Source organism: Dryobates pubescens, chromosome 14, assembly GCF_014839835.1.
Source record: "Dryobates pubescens isolate bDryPub1 chromosome 14, bDryPub1.pri, whole genome shotgun sequence".
NCBI lineage: Eukaryota > Metazoa > Chordata > Aves > Piciformes > Picidae > Dryobates > Dryobates pubescens.
This window is the reverse complement of record NC_071625.1, coordinates 6,535,640-6,558,193: the sequence shown is the minus strand read 5'-3', so window position 1 is coordinate 6,558,193 and position 22,554 is coordinate 6,535,640. Positions and strand designations below refer to the sequence as shown.

The 22,554-nt window shown below is 39.0% G+C and overlaps 1 protein-coding gene across 1 annotated transcript in view; it reads left to right on the top strand.

Moving 5' to 3' along the window:
* Positions 1–22,554, top strand: part of RALYL (RALY RNA binding protein like) — a 365,227-nt gene that overhangs the window by 290,370 nt on the left and 52,303 nt on the right. Inside the window, exon 3 of the mRNA XM_054167309.1 lies at positions 7,697–7,772. Coding sequence (XP_054023284.1) covers positions 7,697–7,772 — 76 coding nt within the window. The remainder of the gene's footprint in view (positions 1–7,696; positions 7,773–22,554) is intronic.

Here is a 22,554-nt window from a genome sequence, read left to right as displayed (position 1 = left end):
TTATGAGGAAATATGTTCTCAATGTAAGCAAATTCTATTGGTTAACTCCAAGACATGTGGTTAACAAACACAGACAAAAGAATGTTGGTATGTTTAGGCAAAATATTGCTGTTGTGGTCATAGAATCATAGAATTGTTAGGGTTGGAAGGGACCTCATCTAGTTCCAACCTCCCTGCCATGGGCAGGGACACCTCGCACTAGATGAGGTTGCTCTGAGCCCCAACCAGCCTGGCCTTAAAAACCACCAGGGATGGGGCTTCTACCACCTCCCTGGGCAACCTGTTCCAGTGTCTCACCACTCTCATGATGATTATTTCAGGGAAAGTACACTTTGTGTTTGCATTAATAAAGTTGATCATCTGCAGGAAAAAGAGAAAGAAAGACAGAGGGACTGGGGCAGTGGGGACAGTGAATTCTTTTGTATACTACAGATTTCAATTGTCATGAAAAACTATTGCTTGGAGCATGAAGCTAACATTAGTAGGAGAGTTAGATAAAAGGCTGTGGGGCAGAGAAAGTAGCCAAGTATTAGAAAAAATGTGGAGGGGGAGAAGTGTATTTTGAGGAAGAGTTGAAAATTACTAAGGTTCAGGGCATGTTTCTTAGCATAAATCATGCTGATATCTGGAAGAGGCAGTTGAGGGACTTTCATACTGTATCCTCACTACACTGTTTAAAGTTTCTGCTTGAGGCTAATTGCAATGCTGAGAAACTCAGACATCTAGTCAATGTGAAGCTTTGTCTGAGTCTCATGGTAATAACTATCTTTTGTTAGCAAAGAAAAGCAACAGTTTGTTGGCTGCTGCCCTGCAATGACTCTGCTTGATCTGAATGAAGACAGAGCTCTCTTTTCTATTATAAATAGTGTTTTTATTGTTACTGAGAGAAGGCAAAGAAAGAAAGGTGCTCCTTGCACACCTCGGGGTCTGAAAAAAGCTGTAACTCAAGGACCAGTTCCATTTCCCATTAGCAGCAGTAATGAAAAGGTACAGTGCAAGCAGGGCTTGGGATCGTTTGAAAATCTTTGCTTGAGCTTTTTCTTCCAGCTAGCTAAACTTACACTTACAACACTTGTCATCTTTTTTATTGTTGTGGGGGTTTTTTTTTCCTTCCTTGAAGGTAGCAGAAAGTTTATTATGTACTTTTCCATGTGTTAAACAAGCACACAACAGCTAGAATCTTGTTCCATGGGTAGGAAACAAAGCAGTTGAAGACTTGGTTATATTAAAAGTATCTGCCTTCCTACAGGGAAGCTACACTTGGCTCTGCTGGGATGAAATGCTTGTGTGACAGCCAGCTTCATGGCCATCAAGGCAGACACCAAACTGGGGCTTTCCGTAATTAACACACAAACACCTGTAACTCTTACAGCTGACCTGCAGATAAGTAGCTATGACCATGCAGTCCCCTAGCCAAGTCTGAATCTCCCACATCTGCAGAAGAGCAGCATGAATCTTCCTGCGGAACAGCCCACAAGCCCAGTGCTGGGAAGCTGGGGAGGTTTGCCAACATAATTTCCTTCCCATGCCCTTTTCTCCACAACGTCTCTTCCCCTGCAGCCCAGAACTCCATCCCTCTCCCAGAGTCACTCCTGCTCCATCACAGTACTTGATCTGCAGGGATCTGCAGGAACCAGAAGAGATGCAGGATTCAATAGAGAAGCAATCTCAGAGGAATCTATGGGTAGTCTTGAGCAGGCTATAAATTTATCATCCTCTTCTTCTCTGGGCAGGATGGGCAGACCATGGACCACAGCTTGCCACACTTTCAAAGGGTCCAGGCTGATAACTGTGGCAGGAGGAGCATGGATGGCAGCAGGCAGACCAAAACAAAGACAGGGCAAAGCTCCATGTCAGCTGTGAAGCACATCACCATCTGTTCTACCACTAAGGGAGACACTGCTGTCTCCAAGACCCTGAGTGAACTGTTTGTGATGGGTGTACAGACAGGAGAGGAGTTCCCATTTTAGCTGTCACTTGTCCTCACACCAACCCAGAACCCTGGGGAACAGAAAGAGGCTTTCCAGCAAGACAGCACCTGACACTTCTCTTACTGCATGGCGTTAAGAATGATAGCTTATATAATCCTATAGCCTCATTTCATTTTAGCAGTATTTAATGAAAGAAGAGATGGTTGAACAAAGCAATTTCATATACTATTCAACAAGAAGCTCTTTCTGTATGAAACATTAACAATAGCTGTCAGCTTTGCACAAAAAAAAAAAAAGGCTTCAAATTACTTCAATGCTAAGAGAAAATCCAAATGCAGCTGAGAGCCCCACAAGCAAATTATTTTTAATACCATTATGGAAAAGGAAAATGTGTGACCCAGACTTTCATTTAATATTTAACTAGCCTTGAAAGTTAATTTGAGTTTGTGTTCAATTTTCTGGGAAGTTTCTCCTTTAGAGATGTGCAATTCAGGAACAGGATTGAACAGAACTGAAAACTCTCCTTTTCATTTTTTTCACCCACATTAGAGATGGGAAAGGGAGGAGATGACATGTAATTAGTATAGAATAAAAAGGGAAAAGGAAGTCTGTGATGTAAAAACAAAAAAGTCAAACAACTTTATTAAGAATCCTTTCGTATGCAGCAAGGAGATTTATAGCTCTGGTAGATGGAAAAGTATAAAAGAAAGATAATCTTTATCTTTGCTGATGTCCACTTGTGCCATAAATCACATAACTGGGGGCTTTATTCAAATGGCATCTACCTCTTCTGTCCAATATACTTTGGGTCATGTGGAAAAGGAGGAAAAGTACCCTAATCTCCCTATGTCCATACCTCTGTCTGGATTCATTGCAGGATTTTTTTCTCTGTAAGTTCATTTTAATTACCATTTCTTCCATTACAGAAACTTAGAATTGTTTCAGTTGGAAAAGACCTTTAAGACCATCTAGTACAACCATTACCTACTTCTACCAAGTCTGCTGCTAAACCATGTCCCTTAGCACCACATCTAGTAAATACACAACAGAATCCTGTCCATAGTAGCATGGTATTCTGGTTTGCTTTGAATAAAATATTTCAGTTGGAAGAGACCTACAACGATCCTCAAGTCCAGCTGCCTGACCAAAAAATAAACAAAGAGCTGGTCTGAAGCAGTGCTGTTCTGGAAGCACACAATGACACCCTTTCTCTTTCAACATTTTATGGTAAGCAGTTGTGGGATTTTGCAAGAAATGTCTGAATTTCTTCAACCATTCACAAGAATGTGTGGAAGAGTCTCTGACCAAGCAGTTCTTAGAAAATTATCTATTGAGCTACAGAGGCCCTTGCAGCTTTCTTAGCTCCAGGTCTTGTTTCTCCTTCTTCCTCACATGGAGCCCACATTCAGAAGCCACACCAGTAACACTGGTGGTACTTAGGTACTTAGGGCCATTCTCTTTCACTGGGTCTTGACCTGCAAAAGAGAGTGGCCATAAATAAAATGCCCATCAACAATGGTCCCAGGCTCACGTCAATTCTCTACCTAGGTCTAGAACTTGCATGAGAAAGTATTTGTTAGCTGGGGCTAAGGTCATACCAGAAACTAATCAAACCATTTAAAGCAAAACATAACTCCATATTAAACCCCAGGAAGGGTACTATTTAGTTTTTTAGTATAGGTGTAGCCTGAGAAACAGGTCCTGGATTTGCAGCAGAAAACCCTCAAAGTCTCAGTTCATAGGTTTCCTGGGTTGATCTAGTGCCTGTTGAAGCTTCTAGATTATGGCATTTGGTTCTGTGAACCAGAATGAGTGATTAATTTTGGGTTTGGATTGTTGGTTTGGGGTTTTTTTTCAATAAAACTTTTTAAAGGATCTGAAGAGCAGGTATACTGAGAATTACTGAAGTACTTCTAGGGTATAAATACTCTTCAGGTATGGTTTCTTACACTTAAAAGACGTATTTAAAGGCAACTGCTGTCTTTAGGACCAGATTCTGAGATTACTTTGGCAGTGAAAACTTGATAAAAGCCTCAAGGCTTGCTGATCGTCACCCTCCAAAAGTGGAAGGCTCATGCCCCACAGTCTCCTTGGTCATTACTGACTAGAGGAGGAAGGCAGGGAGTGGTAGGAAGTGGTGACAGGAGAAAAATATGTCACACTGTGTTGAGTTGCTTTTTCAAACAAATGTATGTAGTTAGTGAAGAGAGTAACTCTTCTTTCTCAATGGTTTGCACATTCTTTTTCTTAAGTCCGTTTTTCTTTCCTCATTAACTGCTAGGTACTTTTCAGTATAATGATAAGTAAAAATACCATGTCTGAAATGAGATATATTCTGATCATGACACAATCTTCAACGAAATCTCCATTTCATACCCTTAACTAACCTCTCTGTGCTATTAGGAATGGATAAAACTGAAAATGCATTTATTTTAGTAAAGCAACCTCATTTGATTTTGAAAGCGCAGGGAGAACAGGCTGCTGCATTACAATGTGCTGTCATCTGCACAGTCACTTTTCTGTTCATAGTAATTCCTTAATGTTTTGAATTTCAGTGTGGAGTTTATCTTAAAGCTGGCATCTAAGTGAATATTGATAGTGTGTGAGCAGAGAGAACAATCTGAGAGTGCGTGAGCTGCTCCATTCCCACACAGAAATGATGTGAATGTCTGTGTCTTTGTCAAGTTGTCTGGTTCTTATTCAGGTACAAGCGCAGGAGCTAATTTTACAATGTAAGGAATGACACCTCTGCATTCCTTGGGGTGGAATCATTAGCACAGGTAAATCTCTATGCTGCAGCCAACACATTTATTTGACACACAGTTTATGACCTAGTAGGTGTAAATGTCTGCTGTGAAACTAATGATGGATGAAGCAAGAGAGCAAGTTATCTCCCAAGATTTCCAGTTGGGCTAGAAATAATCTATCATGTGAAATGTTGGCAGGTTCACTTCTAATCTTAGTTAGAAAATTGAGGTTGGAGTGGAAAGTGCTGAAAAATAATGGGGTGAAAATCTGCTCTGACTTTTCAAACCATGTCCTACATCCATTCCTAACTCACTACAAGGTGCTTAGGGAGTTGTGGAGCTATTCAATCAATTTCATATTAACAGAAAATCCCCATGTGCACAGCTTTCCTATGAACTATTTCCTGTGTAAAAGAGAAGTTCTGACCGTTGCTGACTGTATAACATAGTTCATGTTTCCTGCTAGTACATTTAGAGATTTATTTAAGTGCAAGGGACTGTTAGCTAACTCTTAGTTGTTTTTCAAAATTCTACAGTTGTGTTTTCTTACAGAGCTACCTTTTTGCTAGTATATAGCTGAAAGTAAGGGAACACATAACAAACAATCCTTAGTCTTCTACACTACTTGTCTTTGTAAAACTGGGTGTTGTAGAGCTGCAAATGTAGGTCTACAAGAGTAATCATCAAGACAGTATTGATCTGTGAACAGATATGAACAAATCTTTGAGGTCTTTTAATATTCATATGCCTAAGAATCACAGAACGAGGGGGTTGGAAGGGAACTCTGGAGATCATCTAGTCTAACCCCTCCAGAGTAGGTAGGTATTGACCTGGGCTGCAGCTCTGAGAGATGCAAATGAGGAATATGAAAAGTATGTGAAGATGAATCCCACAGCCTCAGGCATTTCCCAAGACTAGATTATAATTCTACTTTTTTTTCCTGAAATCTGACCTAGTTGCAGTAGGAGATGGTGAAAGTCAATACAGTCAGTGACCTTAAAGCTGACATTAAAATACTATGCAAAAGGTCTAATTATCATAAAGGTCACAGGATAAAAATTTTGTTCCTATTCTGTTATTTCTAGGAGCCACTGGAAGTACAGCACAGCTATCGAAATTCCTCAGTGGCTTTCAGAAATGCTTGATGTTTACTCTGTTGGGTCAACATTTAGTAGAATTTATGTTGCTTTAAATAAGGGAATCATAGCTGATTTTTAACAGCCACAAAAGACGAAGATTAATATATATTTAATAAAGTCCTTCAATAAAATTAAGAGCAGGAAAGCATTTCAAGGAGGTATGAAAACAGTCTCAAATACTATCCCAACTTCAGAGAGCTGAGTGAACCAAGAAATTTCATTTCTTATGGAAAATGAGGCTTTAAGAATAGTGCAAGTCCTACAAAAAGAGCTAAAATCAGATTTAATTCCAATATACTCTGTATGGAGAAAATTTTGCCACAGTGTATTTGATATGAAATAGTTCCACACAAAACCTTTTCATTTCAGGACCTTGTATTAGTTTGCTATATTGATGTTTTTAGCTCAAACAGATGTTATTTCGGTTCAAAATATTACATTAAATTGGAAAATATGTTTATAACTCTTTCAAATGTTTGAAGTGTGCCATTTCCAATGGGGGGAAAAAATGATCTGTTTAAAAAAGAGACACACATATTTAATGTTTGTGATTGTTAATAAAAAAGTCCAAGTGGATTATTTTTCTCCATTTTGTGTGAACAAATTGAATCCAGTCAGTAAGTCTCAGGCTTTTACTGCAGATTTTGAGGTCAAGAGTGGCTTAAATAAAAACATCTTGGCTTCTGGCATCATTGTGCTGAGCTTGTTCTACATCCCTCAGCTTTCTACTTCACTTTTCCCTCCACCACACTCAGTTTCAGGTTAAACATAGACTCTTCCAAGAACATGTGTTTCCTTGAAAGTCTTGATCATCAGGTGACTCCACAGTAAATGGGGTACATTGTTCTGTCACAGCAGGTTTACACTATGAAATAACAGATAAGATTTTTACTCTTACGTAGTGAAACCAATGAGAGATTCAGTTGCAGCATCACTCAGATGCAAGGGAATTTATTTCCTAACTGAAAGTTTTACTTTATCCATGTGATTTGTTGTAATCTCAATTGCAATTCAATCAGAAACCTTTTAGTAAAGGTTTCTGTTTATGTGGACAGCTTCTTAAGCTCAAGCAAGGTATTCTCCACAGAGCGGCCTGTGCTTCTTTCATTGTGTGTAACTGTGACAAGCAATCAAAATGATGGACATGTAGTTTCCTAGCATGTCTTCAAGTATGATTCGAAAGAGGAGAGTAATTTGAGAATCAGCATGACTAATGTCTAGATAAGCTTGACATTTTTAAATTTCAAGGACAAATATAGAGACATAATGTAAGTGAACTTTAAAGTGTGCACAAGATTTCTGGTGTTATTGAAATTGTAAGTACCTGCCTAAAATAAAGCATATGCAAAACCAGATTTTTCCTCCTTACAAATTTTAAAAGCCAGTATTTGGGGTCAGAAGCAGAAACACTCTCACTGACTTCTGAAAAGTCTCATTTGAGTGGGTAGTGAAGTGGCAGTTAAAGAGCAGTGTGCATTTCTCAGTGTCCTAAAGGGGGACTCTTCAGAACCATTACAGTCCTTCGAAACAGAATTCAACTTTAGATCATAGTTTGTGTCAACATCTATGTTACCATTCAGCTCTTCTGTAATAGAAAGGCATTACTGGCTTCAGCTTCATGAGTGGATACTCCTGTATGTTTTTTAAATGTCATTTCTCTCTGTTACAAAGAAGTGACACTGGCCTGAAGCCTTTCAGAAAGAATTTTTAGGAATGTTTTATGGCATCAGTTCAGAGGCAGTGAAAACTAGACAGATGTTTTAGCTATGCTGTCCGTTTTCACTCTCCATTACTCATTTTGAGTGTTTTGAAGGTGCCTTTGCAAATTCTGTCTACCTTCCAGAGGTTTGGCTTACTAACATCAAATACTTGCTTTCAGATATCAACATGGCAGGAGAACCAAAACCATACAGACCAAAACCTGGCAACAAGCGGCCACTTTCAGCACTTTACAGGTGAGTGAGACTTTCTCTTAACTTCCCACAATTCCTTTTATTATTAGAAAAAATATGGTAACCTGGAATGTATTTACCAAGGCTACCATGCAGCCCATCAACAACTTTTTTTCCCCCATTCACTCTTTGGTGTTCCTATGAAATATAATCAAGCTTCCGTACACACCAAAATGTTTTGAACGTGAGCTGAAGAGCCAGTATTGTTCAGTCTGTCACTATCTGTATCTGTGGGCTCATTCCAGAGCAAATTATTTCAAACTCCTGGAGATAAAGACTGTCCATATGATGTCTGACTTAAAAAAGAAACTTACACTGACTAGGTGTAAGCCCAGCCAACAAAATTCCTGCCTGATATTTAGATGCAATGATCACAACGTGCAGATAATGCCCCTCTTTTCTTTGGAAATAAAGATCAGAGTCTCTCCTAGCTGGAAGTAAATAAAATACTTAGGATATTTACATGACAATACAGGCGCTTAGAAGGATAGAGAAAACTAATTCACTCGGATTAGTGAGAATACCTTCTGTTCCGTACCCTGTCTGTACCTTCTAAGTGTTCACACCATGGATGTTACTTGCCAGTGGAAGAACAAGGCAGAGGAAGGGGCTGCAGCCTCACACTGTAAGAGGCATTACACACAGAGTCTTGCTATACTAAAAAGCTATTTAACAGATGTTCAACAATGCCACTCCTTTAGGATGAAGTAGCAGAATGCAGTTGCCTCACATAGGTTTTGTTCCAGGGATACTAAAACCACTCCAGGTGCTGTAAGTACAGCTGTAAGTGCTGTATGACCCCAAGTGCTCAGCCTGAAATTCAAGCTTTGAATTTCATTCTACTGACAAAAAGAGAGGTATGATGATTTGTGAAGTGTTTATTAACGTCCCCATCTCTATTACCACAACCAATACTTTTTTTCATTCTTTTTATTTATTTTTTTTTTCCAGCTGAGTGCTATTTCAATTTTTAGTCCTTATGCTTTATTGCTTGGCCTCATTCTTGTGACTTTCATTTGCATAGATAAGTGAAATAACTAATAATTTCAGAACTGGTTTCTCATTGATTTCTGTGTCAAGGGTGAGAACCAACCTCTAACAACACAGAACTTCTTCCTTAGGTCTTCAGGAGGGGACTGATAGTGTCTTTCTCCTAGTCCCAGGTGTCTTTTTTTTCTTCATACAGCTTGTACAAACTCGATGAAACCCTCACCTGTTCTTCAAAATCAATTAAGCTTAGTGAAGCACTACCCATTGGTAGGAGAACTGACAGGCAAACATGCACACATGAGCTTCTGCTCAATAAACCTCACTTCTCATAGAAGTGCTGTAGAATTTATGCTCCAGAAACATGAAAGGAGTGAAAGCTGATTTCTGCTGTGGCTGCAATGTAGACAGACTGGTTCTGAGAGCAACAGCAGTGGAATCAGACACACCTGAGCAAGACTTTAAAGCCCGTTCAGGTCTGAAAGCTTCAGATGGAAATTCAAAGGTGAAATCTCAGAATGAAAACAACCAGAAGTACTTTAGATCTGAGCCTGTGTGCTACAGAATAGTAATGTCAAGTTGTGGTGCCCTTAAAAAAAGTGATAGAAACATCATTTTTATTTTAGCATAACTCTCAACAGCAAGTTGTTAAACTCTTGAGTTTGCCTGGTAGCTGTGATCTATTGTGTCCCTGAGTCAGTATTTAAGAAGATTTTTGAAGATGTTCTGTTGTCTCTGGCATTTATATGCACTTCCATTTCTGAACAGTTTCTCATACATACTTGTTCTCCACACAAAACAAACATGAGAGAGGCCTCTGCAAAGTTCTGAGGGACCTTTTAAGAGACACACACAAAAAACAAAGATCCTAGGTTTTGTCCTTGCATGGATCTAGTACAGACTATTTCTCTAGAAGATTATGAGAGGCTTTTTTGAGCAAGTAAGCTTTCATCAGACAGTAATGGAGAACTTCCATTGTCTCACTATCTGTTAACATAGTAATACGTGAGATCAATGCTTTACAAAACTTCTGACAACGTTGAGAACATTCACTTATTTCAAAATATTGTGCTGGGTCTGGCTGGGATGGACTTCACTTTCTTCATAGGATCCCATATGGTGCTGTGGTTTGGATTTGTTGCTAAAACTCACCAGTGTTTTGACTCTCACTGTATTTGTGCATCCTCGAGGACCTCTTTTAACTCTTCTACCTTCCCAGTTGTGGGGCACCAGGGTGAACAGTAAGTTGGGAAGGAATATGACTGAGACAGCTATCTCAAACTATCCAAAGGGACATTCAATATCCTATAACATCATGCTCAGAAATAAAAACTGAGGAGATGTTTCCTTCCAAGGTATCTGTTACTTGGAGGCTACCTGGGCTGTTTGGGGGGATGGAAAGTAATTGCCTTTGCATCAGTTGGTTTCTTGTAATCTCTTCCTTCCCTTATTGCACCACATTTTCTAAAACTGTGAAGCTCTTTCACTCTTTCTATTCTGTCCTTCAGCTGGGTAGGGGACAACAGTAGTTGAGGGTGAGATAGTAAATGTGTGGGTATTTATCTGCAGGCCAGGCTCAACCCACAAGATGGAGAAAGTTAAGAGGGAAGTGGTTACTTTAGATATGATTTTGACTAAAAGAGGCATTGGTTAAAAATTCAGCTATCACAAAATATTTACTGTGAAAAGGCAGGACTGAAAGCTGAAGAAATAGAGTAATGGATTTCTGGAAGGACAGACTTCAGTGAGCTCAGGGAACTGGTAAGTAGGATATCTTGGAAGGAAATTTTAGGATCAAAAGGAGTGCAGAAAATGTTCCATTGGCTGTGCTTAAGGTAGAACAGACATTTCTCCTGAAGCAGTATTGGTAGAATAAAGGAATTATATTGCTGCATTAAGTTTCTTTAACATCCTGAAAGTGAAAAGGAATTGTACAAAATGTGGAATCAAAACCCCAGGACTGGAAATGAGTAGAAAGGAACAGCAGAGTCATCTAATAGGGTGTCAGAAAGGCTACGGCACATAACAGGCTAAAATAACCTCTCTGCTCTTTTATACTGCTGTTACTGAGCAGGAAAAGAGAGCAGACAGCAGATGATACAGAAAAGGCCTCTTCTGCTATGGCAGAACTTTAAGCATACTCACTGAACAACTACAGACATGCTTAGGGTAGTGCTTGGGAATCAGCTTACATCTAACATAGCTGTTACCTCCAGCAGCATTCCTCCTGAGGTGCATTGCTGTTCAGTATGTGAGGAGGAACTTAAATCCCAGAAGGTTCAGAATTGTTGTGAAGTTCCTTTTTTAGCTCAGCTTTTCTGCAGAAAACAAAATCCCTGACAGATCTGCATCTTAAAACTATTTTACATCTTGCTGTTTGGGTCTAGCCTCAAGCAGAAGTTAATTTTACTGGTTAATCGTTGTATCTTTGAAATACATGGTGAAGATTAAAGGTGCTGACACAAATGTGTTAAAGAGCTCATTGGGAGCATTGTTGTGGTAAAATAAAGGCTCACACTTTGTCTTTTTAATTTTATGATGTTTTGATCAGTATTTCACTAAAGTTGCTCTGTATCAGCATATGAAAGTTACTGGTTTTTTCCCCTCTGGGTTTATGGCCCAACATACCAAAGAATAATCAGCCACAAATACTCTGCTAGACCATCATTCTGTTTCTCTATATCATCAAAGAATATTTTAACTATTTATTGTTCATGTCACTCCACCGCTGTGTTATATGAGGTATTAAATACATCTGAAAGCTTTTTCTCCATTTCAAAGGTCTGCTGGGGTTGTTACAACAAGAGGCTCATCTAGTTCTTAACTCTGGAGGTTGCTAATGGCTTCATCCCCTGTTGCTCCAGGAGTGGGCTGGAGCACAGCTGCCATGCACACACTGCCTGTGGCTTGCCTTGCCTCACGTAATCTCTGTAGGGCTGTCATCACAGGGATCAGCTCAGAGTTTTCTCTGGCACCCCTCTAGTGGTAAGGATTTGAGGAGAATGGTAGGGGCATTTTTGAGTGTTTTGAAATAATGGAAAGACTGTGCTGCAGGCTAGCCAACTGGTGGTATGTTTTGTGGCACTAAAATAAGTATAGCTACTGCAGGCTGTGCTGCATGAGGTGGTGGTAGGGACCTCCAGGAGACTTCATGGGGCATAGGGAGCCAAAACTAGTGTAATGATACTGGCATAACTGGGAGCAAACTCTCCCAGATCACATCTTAGTCTGCTTTCTGAGAAAATTAGTTTGTTTTCCAAAGCTGGACCTCCCAGGAGTCAACAAATATTTGTATAACATAGGAAAACACTGGGCTAGGAGGTGGAAGAAAACCAGAAAGATAATTACTCAGCACTGTCAGGATATCTAGTCACTCTCCTTGCTGTATGCAATTTAATATTGTAGTTGACCTATAAACACTTCCAGGACTAATATGGCTAACACTAATCCTCCCCATGTGGGCTAATTTTGCCCTTTCCAAGCTCCAAGCTTCCTTATAAAGCCCCAATAAGCAAAATATTCCTTGAACCAGTGCTACATCTTGAAATTCCACTGTGGAGTTACTGAAGTCCCACTCCTTCCAGTTTTCCCATTGCTAACTGGGCACGAAGATGCCTAGCCTGGGATCCATCCAGCTGAGGCACGTCCTGGAGTGACACAATTAGCAGACCAAGAAATACTGAGTGGAGTAAGCACTGCCTGTCTGTACCACACAGTGGTCCTGGCAAAGGCATCCCTTGAGGCCAAGTTCATTCCCAGCTGGTCTCAGTAGTTTCAGGCTTCTGGTTCAGCACTCCCTTAGTGGTATTAAGTACCACAGTCATTTCTCATTCCCAACTGCTTCTCTCTGTAAAGCAATTGAAAAGTATATTCCACATGCTTGAATTAACATGCTACTAATTAGCCATACTAAACTGCCTTTACTTTATAACTTCATAAGTCCTGTGGCCTCTGGAGGGAATTATTTAACTGTCTAATATTAATATACTAGAAAGCAATGCTCTTTTATTTCAGAGGGTTGGTGTTTTCTATGACAAAATACTTTATTAGTTTCCTCAGTACATTTTACTTTTTAATCTCCATCACAAACCTGATTAGATTATGTTACACCTCTTGTATTTCCTTTGGTTCTGCAGCTTTAGTTTATGGCAGAGGCTTAAAAGAATTGCTTAACCTCTTTCTCTGTGTGCTCTCTGCTTCTCAGATTTATTTTAAGATACTGTTTAGAGTTTGGTGTGGTTTGGTTTGCTTTCTGTTCCCCATTATTTTGAGTTGATTTTCTGAAGCCCTGCTGGGTGAAGCACACAACGACAGGCAACACGGTAACTTTTTCCAGGGTAGGAGGCTTCTTGAGACCAACCATTCCTCACATTTGAAAGCATGACATAAATTCACCAAATTCCGTGCCAAACAAGCATGACTGTTCTATCTGAATCCTGCAGTATTTTGCATAATTGCTGCTGTAGTGTGCAATTGGCAGTGTATTAGCAATGTGCCTTAAGCTACTGTTATGTAATAAAAATAACTGCAGGTATAAGATTCTCTCTTGATTGAATATTGCTCTAGGTTTTCAACTACTTCCTTCTTTTTTCCTCCTTTTGCTTAATGCATTTGTATGTCCATTTTTACCACTGGCCTACAAAAGCCTGAATACACAGTCCAGAGAACAGAAAATAAACCTCATCAGTTATTATCTGATACTTCACATTTGCATGACATTGTCATTATGCCTCTTACTTTAATCCACATGCTAACTGAAGAATCAATACTAACTGAAGAATAAACAAATTTATGCATATGGGATGCCATTTTTTTTTTTATGAATACATCATATCAAGATGTTTCTTTTGAATCAGAGTACTTTCAAATGTATCTTCTTGAAGGGCAACAAAGTTGGTGAGGGATTTGGAGTGCAAGCCTTATGAGGAGAGACTGAGGGAGCTGGGGTTGCTTAGCCTGGAAAGGAGGAGGCTCAGGGGAGACCTTCTGTTGTGGACAGGCAGGGGTTGGTCTCTTCTCCCAGGCAACCAGCACCAGAACAAGAGGACACAGTCTCAAGCTGCACAAGGGGAGGTTTAGGCTGGAGGTTAGGAAGAAGTTCTACACAGAGAGAGTGATTGCCCATTGGAATGGGCTGCTGGGGAGGTGGTGGAGTCACCATCACTGGAGGTGTTCAGGAGACTTGATAGGGTGCTTGGTTGCATGGTTTAGTTGGTTAGGTGGTGTTGGGTGATAGGTTGGACGCGATGATCTCTCAAAGGTCTCTTCCAACCTGGTCTATTCCATTCCATTCCATTCCATTCCATTCCATTCCATTCCATTCCATTCCATTCCATTCCATTCCATTCCATTCTATGAACATCTGACAAGTGTCTGGTAAGTTTAGAGAATATAATATGGGGGGTGGGGTGTGGGGCTGGGGGGGGTGTCTCAGGTCCTTAGTAACACTCAGGGAAATTTTGCTTCTGGAGACAAATCACAGATAGAGAATAAGTTCAAAACCCCAAAAATATACACTTATCATATTGCTTTGTTTCTTCAGCCATATCATTCCTAACATGTGGTAATTCCAGTAACAAATGGGATTTTCTGTTAAAAAAAAATAAAATAATTCTTTCCCTTCTAAATTTTAACACCAGCTAGCTCCTCTGTAGATAACCCTGCTCAGATTATCAGTATATCCTAAATCTTTTTCCTTTTTTTTAATCATATTTCTTTGCATCCACCTCCATGAGACCATGATGGTCTCGACTTAGATCCGTTCTGAAGCACGTCCTGCGTAGACTCACATACTAACCTTTGCTCCCATCTCCTCTCAAGTTATTTGTTAGACTTACAAGTTGTTTTCTCAGTTTGTTATTTTATTTTTTTTCTTTAAGAGGAAGCCAGTGACATCTACTTATGCCCACAGATAATCTGCATCCTTTTTTGTAGCTCAGTACTTTTCCTCTTGCAGAAGGCGATATATGGTAACACACGACTGATGTTTTCTTCCACGAATGCCCAGACACCATAACCACACTCATGCTCAGAGATTACAAGTTTGGAGACCACACCAATTTTGGGGCTCCCCAGTTCAAGAAGGACAGGGATCTAGTTGAGAGAGTCCAGCTGCCAGGATGATTGAGGGACTAGGGCACTGTCATATGAGGAGAGGCTGAGAGACCTGGGGCTTTTTAGTCTGGAAAAGACTGAGAGGGGATTTAATAAATGTTTATAAATATTTGAGGGCTGGGTGTCAAGAGGGAGGGTGCAGGCTCTTCTCAGTTGCATCCTGTGATAGGACAAGGGGTAATGGATATAAACTACAGCGCAGGAGGTTCCACCTCAACATGAGGAGGAACTTCTTCACTGTGAGGGTCACAGAACACTGGAAGAGGCTCCCCAGAGAGGTAGTGGAGTCTCCTTCTCTGGAGACTTTCAAGACCCATCTGGATGCATTCCTGTCTGACCTGTGCTAGGTTCTATGGTCCTGTTCTGGCAGGGGAGTTGGACTTGATCTCTGGAGGTCCCTTCCAACCCCTAACATCCTGTGATCCTGTGAATTGCCTGTTCTCTTATTTTTGCTGCTTTTTTTTCCCCTGGTGTTTAATCTTCTTTCTTACTTTATTCATCCCCTGTGAAACCTGAATCAGTATACTATAGCTGAAATAATTAAAGGTAAAACCATCTTATATTTTTTCATGGCTTTTAGTCACTGTTTATATTGCAGTGGAATAGTAAATGTACTCACATCTTTCCAGTGGCATTGAAATTAAGGTTTCTTTCTTACCCAAGAATTTGTACTGCTAATATATATATTAAATAAATAATTTTAAAAGAAGGTCTTATAATTAAAAAAGCAAATTCCTGAAAGATCCAGAGCACTGATGGTTTTGCCTGCAGGAAACAGAAACAGTACTTGCAGTCATTCAGTCAGTTTACATCTTGACAATCTGAGCCCCATTCCTATCACTTATTACGTGTGTGCTTTCTACCCTTTATTGCTCCATGGCTTCCTGCATTTGATTTAAGAAGCAATCAGAATTTGGATTCAGTGTGTTCTAGCAGAAAGATGTTGTATTCTGTGGATAGTCAGCTATGTTTCAGTTAGCTTAACAAGAAGAAGGATTGTACCAACAACATATTAAAACAATAATAATAAGCAGATGCCTAGATGGTTTTTTTTCACATTTGAGTTCTAGTGAAGCAGGCACCATGGAAATAGTCCCTGGTTTTGTATCCACTGCTGTTTGGTCACTGTCTTATTAATTTTATAGAGGTCTTAAAAGTAAAGACACAGAGTTCATGACACAGAAGAAAGAAGTGTTTGTCCTAACATCACAAATGAACAGCAGGATTTTTCACTCTCAGGAATTTAGTATACCCTTAATTGCAGCAGCAATCAGAGATGCAGGGGAAGGCTGTGCTTCTAAGCACCACTTTTTGGTCTCATAATTAGGCATTGGTTCTCACATAACGTAGCACCTCTAATTGTATAGAAGGCAGTAGCGCAGGCTGGGAGATGCTAATGTGCTGCAAGGGCACAGGTTAGGGGGCTTGCAAGAGAAATATGATGATGGGTTATAGATTTAGGATTCTGTCAATAAATAAGGAAAGCTGGTTAAATTAGAGGCTGTAACTTGGTTTATATTTTAGCATCTTATGAATAATATCAGAGGAAGAGCTATGAAGATAGTTTAACAGAAAATTGATTGTTAAGTAAGATTAAAAAGCAGGGAGGGCTATGCTGTGTGCAAAACAGAGGGGCAATAGGAACATACCAGTATGCAGTGAATTATTTAAAAGTTTATTTCTTAGTGAATTCTACTAGTCTGGGAGTATTCTGCCTGAAAATATGTTACCCAGCTTGCCAGGACTGAAACTTTGTGCTGTTGGTTCACCATGTCAAATGTAATATTATTTTTTTAACAGATGCTTTACAAATTTCATGTCTTTTTGGGTGGATTATGTTACTGGTATTCCTAGAACTTCTGGGAAAGCATTGACTGCTTTACTGAAGAGTACCAAATGTATTCACAAATGTGTGTGTGAATTTACTGTCTCTGAAGAAACGAGCACTTTCTAATATCTATTGCCATAAAAATGTATGTTGTATTTTCCAGTCTTGCAAGAGTGAGGCTTTTCTAGGGGAAGGCATGACAAACATGAATCATACAGTACCAGAGCAGTGTCCCTCCTGTAACTACTTTCAAGGGTTAGTAGTGTCATTGAGGGAAAAAGAGATTAAGCCTCTACCCTTGCAATCTTGAAAGGCAATGCCTGCATTAACCTTCATCTATTTCTGACTACAAATAGCCATGCAGTAGAGTAGTATTGATTGTGCACATTAGATCAGTCAACACTGTTTTGTTCATCCCATCCTGATGAACTCATTCTAGATGTTTTAAGACCAGTACATATTGACCTGAATGTTCTTTCTCTGCTTTAGAGCAGAAAAGGGTCAGGTGACATCAGTTTCATGCAAAGAATGATTCAAGAGATCAGAAATGGGACTTTGAGGGAGATAACTAAATATGCTACTCTATCTTTTATAAAATTCTATCTGTTGTTGGGGTCACAGAGTTTTGGAAAATTTATCAACTGTTAATGTATTACAGGGGGAAAAAAAGCACACACAAACAACCCCAACAAAACCACCACAAAACAAAAAAACAAAAGCCGCCCAAACCACAAAGCCAAAACCAACCAAATAAATGAGACTTGATTGTGGTGACACAGAGTTATTTTCCTTCTGCAGTTTGTTTCCATGGCTTACTTGAACAAAAATGCCAAATTGAGCATGTCCAAATTGAGCTGGGGTTGTTCAGACTGGAGAATAGGAGGCTGAGGGGACACCTCATTGCTCTCTACAACTACCTGAAAGGAGGTTGCAGTGAGGTGGTGGTTGGTCTCTTCTTCTGGGTAACAAGTGATAGGATGACAGGAAATGTCCTGAAGCTGCACCAATGGAGGTTTAGATTAGGTATTAGGAAATATTTCATCACCAAAAGGGTCATTGGGCCCTGGAACAGGCTGCCCTGGGAAGTGGTGGAGTCACCATCGCTGGAGGTGTTTAAAAGACATTGGGATGAGGAGCCTATGGACAGGTTATAATAGTTGTATACTTTCCTGAAGGAAAATGTGTTCTTATTCTTGATCCATGCAAGAATTTCACTTTGAGTCCGAACATTCATTTCTTCATGACTGGAACTATCCTGCAGATCTGTACACCAGTATAGATTAAATTCAGTTTAGCTTCCTTATCATTCTGTTTGGCTTCAGAAGACTCCTCTTGGGTTGTGTGGGAAGAAACTGCAGTCCATAACTATCTGAGAAGATGCTCATATGTAGAGTCTGAATTAATTTCTCTCCAAGTCACAACTTAGTGTGGGTGTGTTTGAGAAAAACTTACCTCATCTGTGAGAATCCATGACACTGTTTATCTTTCTTTGTGATGTATGGATTCATAGAGGAAAATGCAGTAAAGTCAGGTAAATGGAAACTAGTTACTGAAATTCTGTTAGATGGATAGGATACTGTTTGTCAGTTCTAGTTCTTTATATGATATTATTATACAACCTGCAGATGACTTAGAGCTTTTGTGTTTTCCTCTCTTCTTGCTGCCTAAAATTTGGGCCACTCATTAATGAAGATTGTTGCAAACTACTTCCTTTACTGCTCTACCCCATACCTCCTTTTCCTACCACAATCCTAAAAGCCTTCCATTCCATGTGTTATAACAGTAGCGCCCTCAATATCCAACACGACAACGTGAATTTGCACTGGTATGGGATTTCAAGACCAAATTTGCATATGTTGATTTACATTTTATCCTAGCCTCTTGCTGTTGTGAAAATTAGCATAGGGAAAAGGCAACCTCTTTAAAACACTTCTTCCCCTTATTGAAAACTGCCATTTTTTCAACTGTTAAATTTTAGGGATAATTTTGCACAGATTATTCAGTCACACTCTGTTAACTGATGGCTAGGGATTATCTATCCTGTGAATTCACATGGGAATAAATCCTAGGGGTCCCTAAAACTTGTTCTTATGTCAAGAATTCCATGTTTACAAATAATGTATCGAGATTCAGATTTTGCTGGAAAACTCAATGAATCTGGTCATGTACAATGCACATCTGTAAAATCTTCCCCAAGGAGCTTATTCCGATGACTGATTTTTCTCATTGTGCAAAATTGTCATTTTGTGTCCAATTAGAATCTCCCCAGGAGTAATTTTCAGGGAATTAGATCATTTTTTCCCAGCTTGAATATGAGGTTTTCGCATAAGGCAATATTAAAGGCTTTAAAGATCAGGCTAATTCTTACCTATTATCTGTCTTTTGTTCTGTCCCCTAAGTCAGATATCATGTCAGAGCAAGTTTACACTGAGAAATGACAGTCTCAGTTTGCAGCACTTTAGTTTCCATCCATGGTTTGAGGGATGTATTTTATTCTGTACTAGGATTTTAATGTTTCAATAAATAACAGAAGCATTTAGCTCTGTACAATAGATCTTCCCAAGAGCACTCATATTTCCTTATTTATACAGCTTTTGTTATTCTGGAATAGTCATGAAAACAATGTAATTTGTGTTGTTTTTACTAACCAGAGTCATCAATTGCAGTGGCAGCCACCAGTTTGAAGTGCAGCTTGCTCAATTTTTAAAGAATATTTGTAAAAGTTGACATAAAGCTGTAAATTATTGCACCATACACTCTGCTTCTGAAACACTTCTGACAGATTACGTCTCCTATACAGCTAGTCTAACATTTATTTATTCCAGAATCTGACAGTACATCCTAGTGAAACTTGCCAGTGTTTATAATGATACTTATGGAAGTTTCTTTCAGAAGACAGAATGAGCTTCTTCCCTAATTCTATCTGACAACAGTTACTGATGTCCAGAAAAATTATCTTGGAATGAAATTACTTTAAGTCACAGAAATCATTATAAATGCCAAGGAGGGAAGTAGAGATGGAAGGAAGGAGAGAGGGAAGAATTACATAGTGTACAGCAGCAATTGACATTTCAGTCTAAAGAGACAGTGGAGGGTACATGAAATATTTATTCTGTAAATTAAGACATGCTGTTATTAGACTTGCATTCATTGTATACAAATACTTGGGGTGTTACCAAAAGTGGTTTACAAAGGAAAGGGAGCAATATTGCTGAAAAATTTCTGAAGCGAGATGTTTTCTGATCATTAATGACTGTTGCCTGCAAATCACAAAGTCAACTGCAGAGAAAAATACAACCTCGGTTGATTACTGTGAATGACAGCTACCTCAGTGTCTTTTGAAAGGTCCCTTCATTTTTCCCTGGTTATCATTTTAAAACTAAATTCATTGACAGAGTGAGCCATAAACCTGGATATTCTTTGACTTCACATATTTTTGCTACATCTTTGGTTCCTAAAGCTGTACAGCACAAAGAGATAGACATGGTTGACAAATAAGTCAGCCACAAAATACGCATTAACACTATGCAGCAAATTTATCCAGCAGCTGACATTGACAATGCTTTTTAGTTGTTCTGACTTTTCTACATGGCTTGAATGAAAAACTTGAATCCTCTGTAATCATCTAAATTCTTGTTAGAGGTATTAACTCTTCCAGTTTCCCTGAAAACAGCAGTCATTATTCATGCATTTTACAGTCAAACAGAAAATGTGTGATGTCAGCAACACACTCAGGTTATCCTCCTTGGGAGTTCTGATTTGAAGACTACAACCCAAAATGATAACTCTTCTAAAAAGAATTTGATTTCTGACTATCACTTCCCCTGATTCAGGGTAAAAAGTTTTCTTATATTAAAAAGTCAGAATAAAAACCCTGACAAATGCCTTAAATTCCCCATGTTTTTCTTACTAACTTGTCAGAGATTAAATTATATGATCACCACAAGGAAGAATGCATTGATTCATAGTGAGTTACCTTGAAGTGCTTGGCTAAAATACATTTGCTTGTGTACCATACTGATATCATTGAAATGTTACCCACTTTGCTCTGCAAATAGGTTTTGGGAAGGAGAGGCAAGGATTCTTTCACAAGAAATTATATGAATTTATATATACTGAGTCAGGCCTCAGATGTAAAAAACAACTTGCTTGCAATCTTAATACGATAATTATGCAGGGAAAATAGAGTTTACTTTGGGATCTTCCTGTTCTTAAATGATTTGCTTACAAGTCAGAGAGGAATTCATGTGCCCATAGTCTAGTCACGTTTCCTTATACGTTTGTCTGCAAACCTTGTAGGATTTATCTAACACGTTCAGTCCATGTCAAAGATAGGCTTCAGATAACTGGCATTAAAATAAGCAAACTCAACACCAAGGGAAATCAAGAAATGCACAATTACGTTCATCAGACCATGATACATGAGTAAAATAGTACATGGGAAGTTTCTTGAGGCTGTATTTTAAACACAGTGTGTCAGAACCATGGCGTATCAATGGGTATAAATTCACTGCCTACACCTGATTGCTTTATAGTGACCAATTTTAACTGAGCCAGTTACATAATGTAAAAGTTCATTTTTTTTCTCCAGCAAAACCTTATCCATTATGTGTAGATAAAGGCAGACCTATCAGAAAGTCTTAGCTCAGAATTAAAGGGGTACACAACCTGTCTGCCATGTCCCAGTCATGATACTTATTAGTCTGCTTCCCTCCTTTCCAAACTGAGATATTGCTTTGACATTTTGACAGTCTGAAACTTTCTGATTGGAAAATCATTTCAGGAAGGAAGGAAAGAGATAAAAAATGAAAGAAAGAGAGAAAAAATCGTTATCAATCCAGCTTCATTACCATTCCTACATTATTAAAACATCAATTTTTTTGTTTATTGTCTATTTGTTTATTGTTCTCACATGCTTGACACAGTTTTGCAAGAGAGAAAATTTCTGTTTTAACCTTTTTCCTGTAGCTGTATGACAACCCTTCCATACCTTATCAGGATAGCTCTTTCTGAGATACCGTATTTAATTTTACATGACTTCCTCAAAACTCTAGACAATTTGATGTGCTGCAGACCAGAAAAGAAAGGTAAAAAAAATCTATAACATATATTGATAAATGTCACCAGTAAAGACAGTTGTTTTATATGATGTTGCAGTTTTAAAACCTTTGTAATTCATTTGCTATATACTGAACTACCAATTTAAATAAAAGGCCAACAGGTAATTGTATTCCTTTACTATGAGGAACATTAGAACTGATTTAAAGCAATGCAGCAAATTATCTAAAACCATTTAGTCAAATATACTAGAAAGGGGGTCAAACTGAGGGCAGCCCTATTTAAAACAAATTGAATTTCATCCTGAGAATGGATTTCAAATAGATTTTTAATTGCAGTATCTTGTCCACAGGACATTCTGTCACACACTTTTCATTTCCAAGTACAATCCACCAGATGTCCTCCATCAGGATAGTGCCAGGTGTCTCTCCATTACAATATTTCTGTATTATGAAGTATGTAAATAGGTCCTGAGGCTTTTGTTCTTGCTCATTTATAGTTAATCTCTTGAGACAAACACTGGATACTTCTCAGACCTGGTTCATTTCATTAAACAGAAAAAGTGGAAACACAACCATAACACTCTTTGGCCTTTTCCTCATGCAGAGAAGAGAAGCTGCAAAGATGGTGCAGATGTTTTCCTGTGATGGTGTAATCCACAGCAGGAAAAGCTGGTCTGTGAAGCTGGTATGGTGGCTGTACAGACCCTGCAGGAGGAGGATGCAACCCTAGACATAAAGGATCCCATCAGTTGCTTGCTCTCTGGCAGTGCCACCTCAGCACTGAGGATGCCAAGCT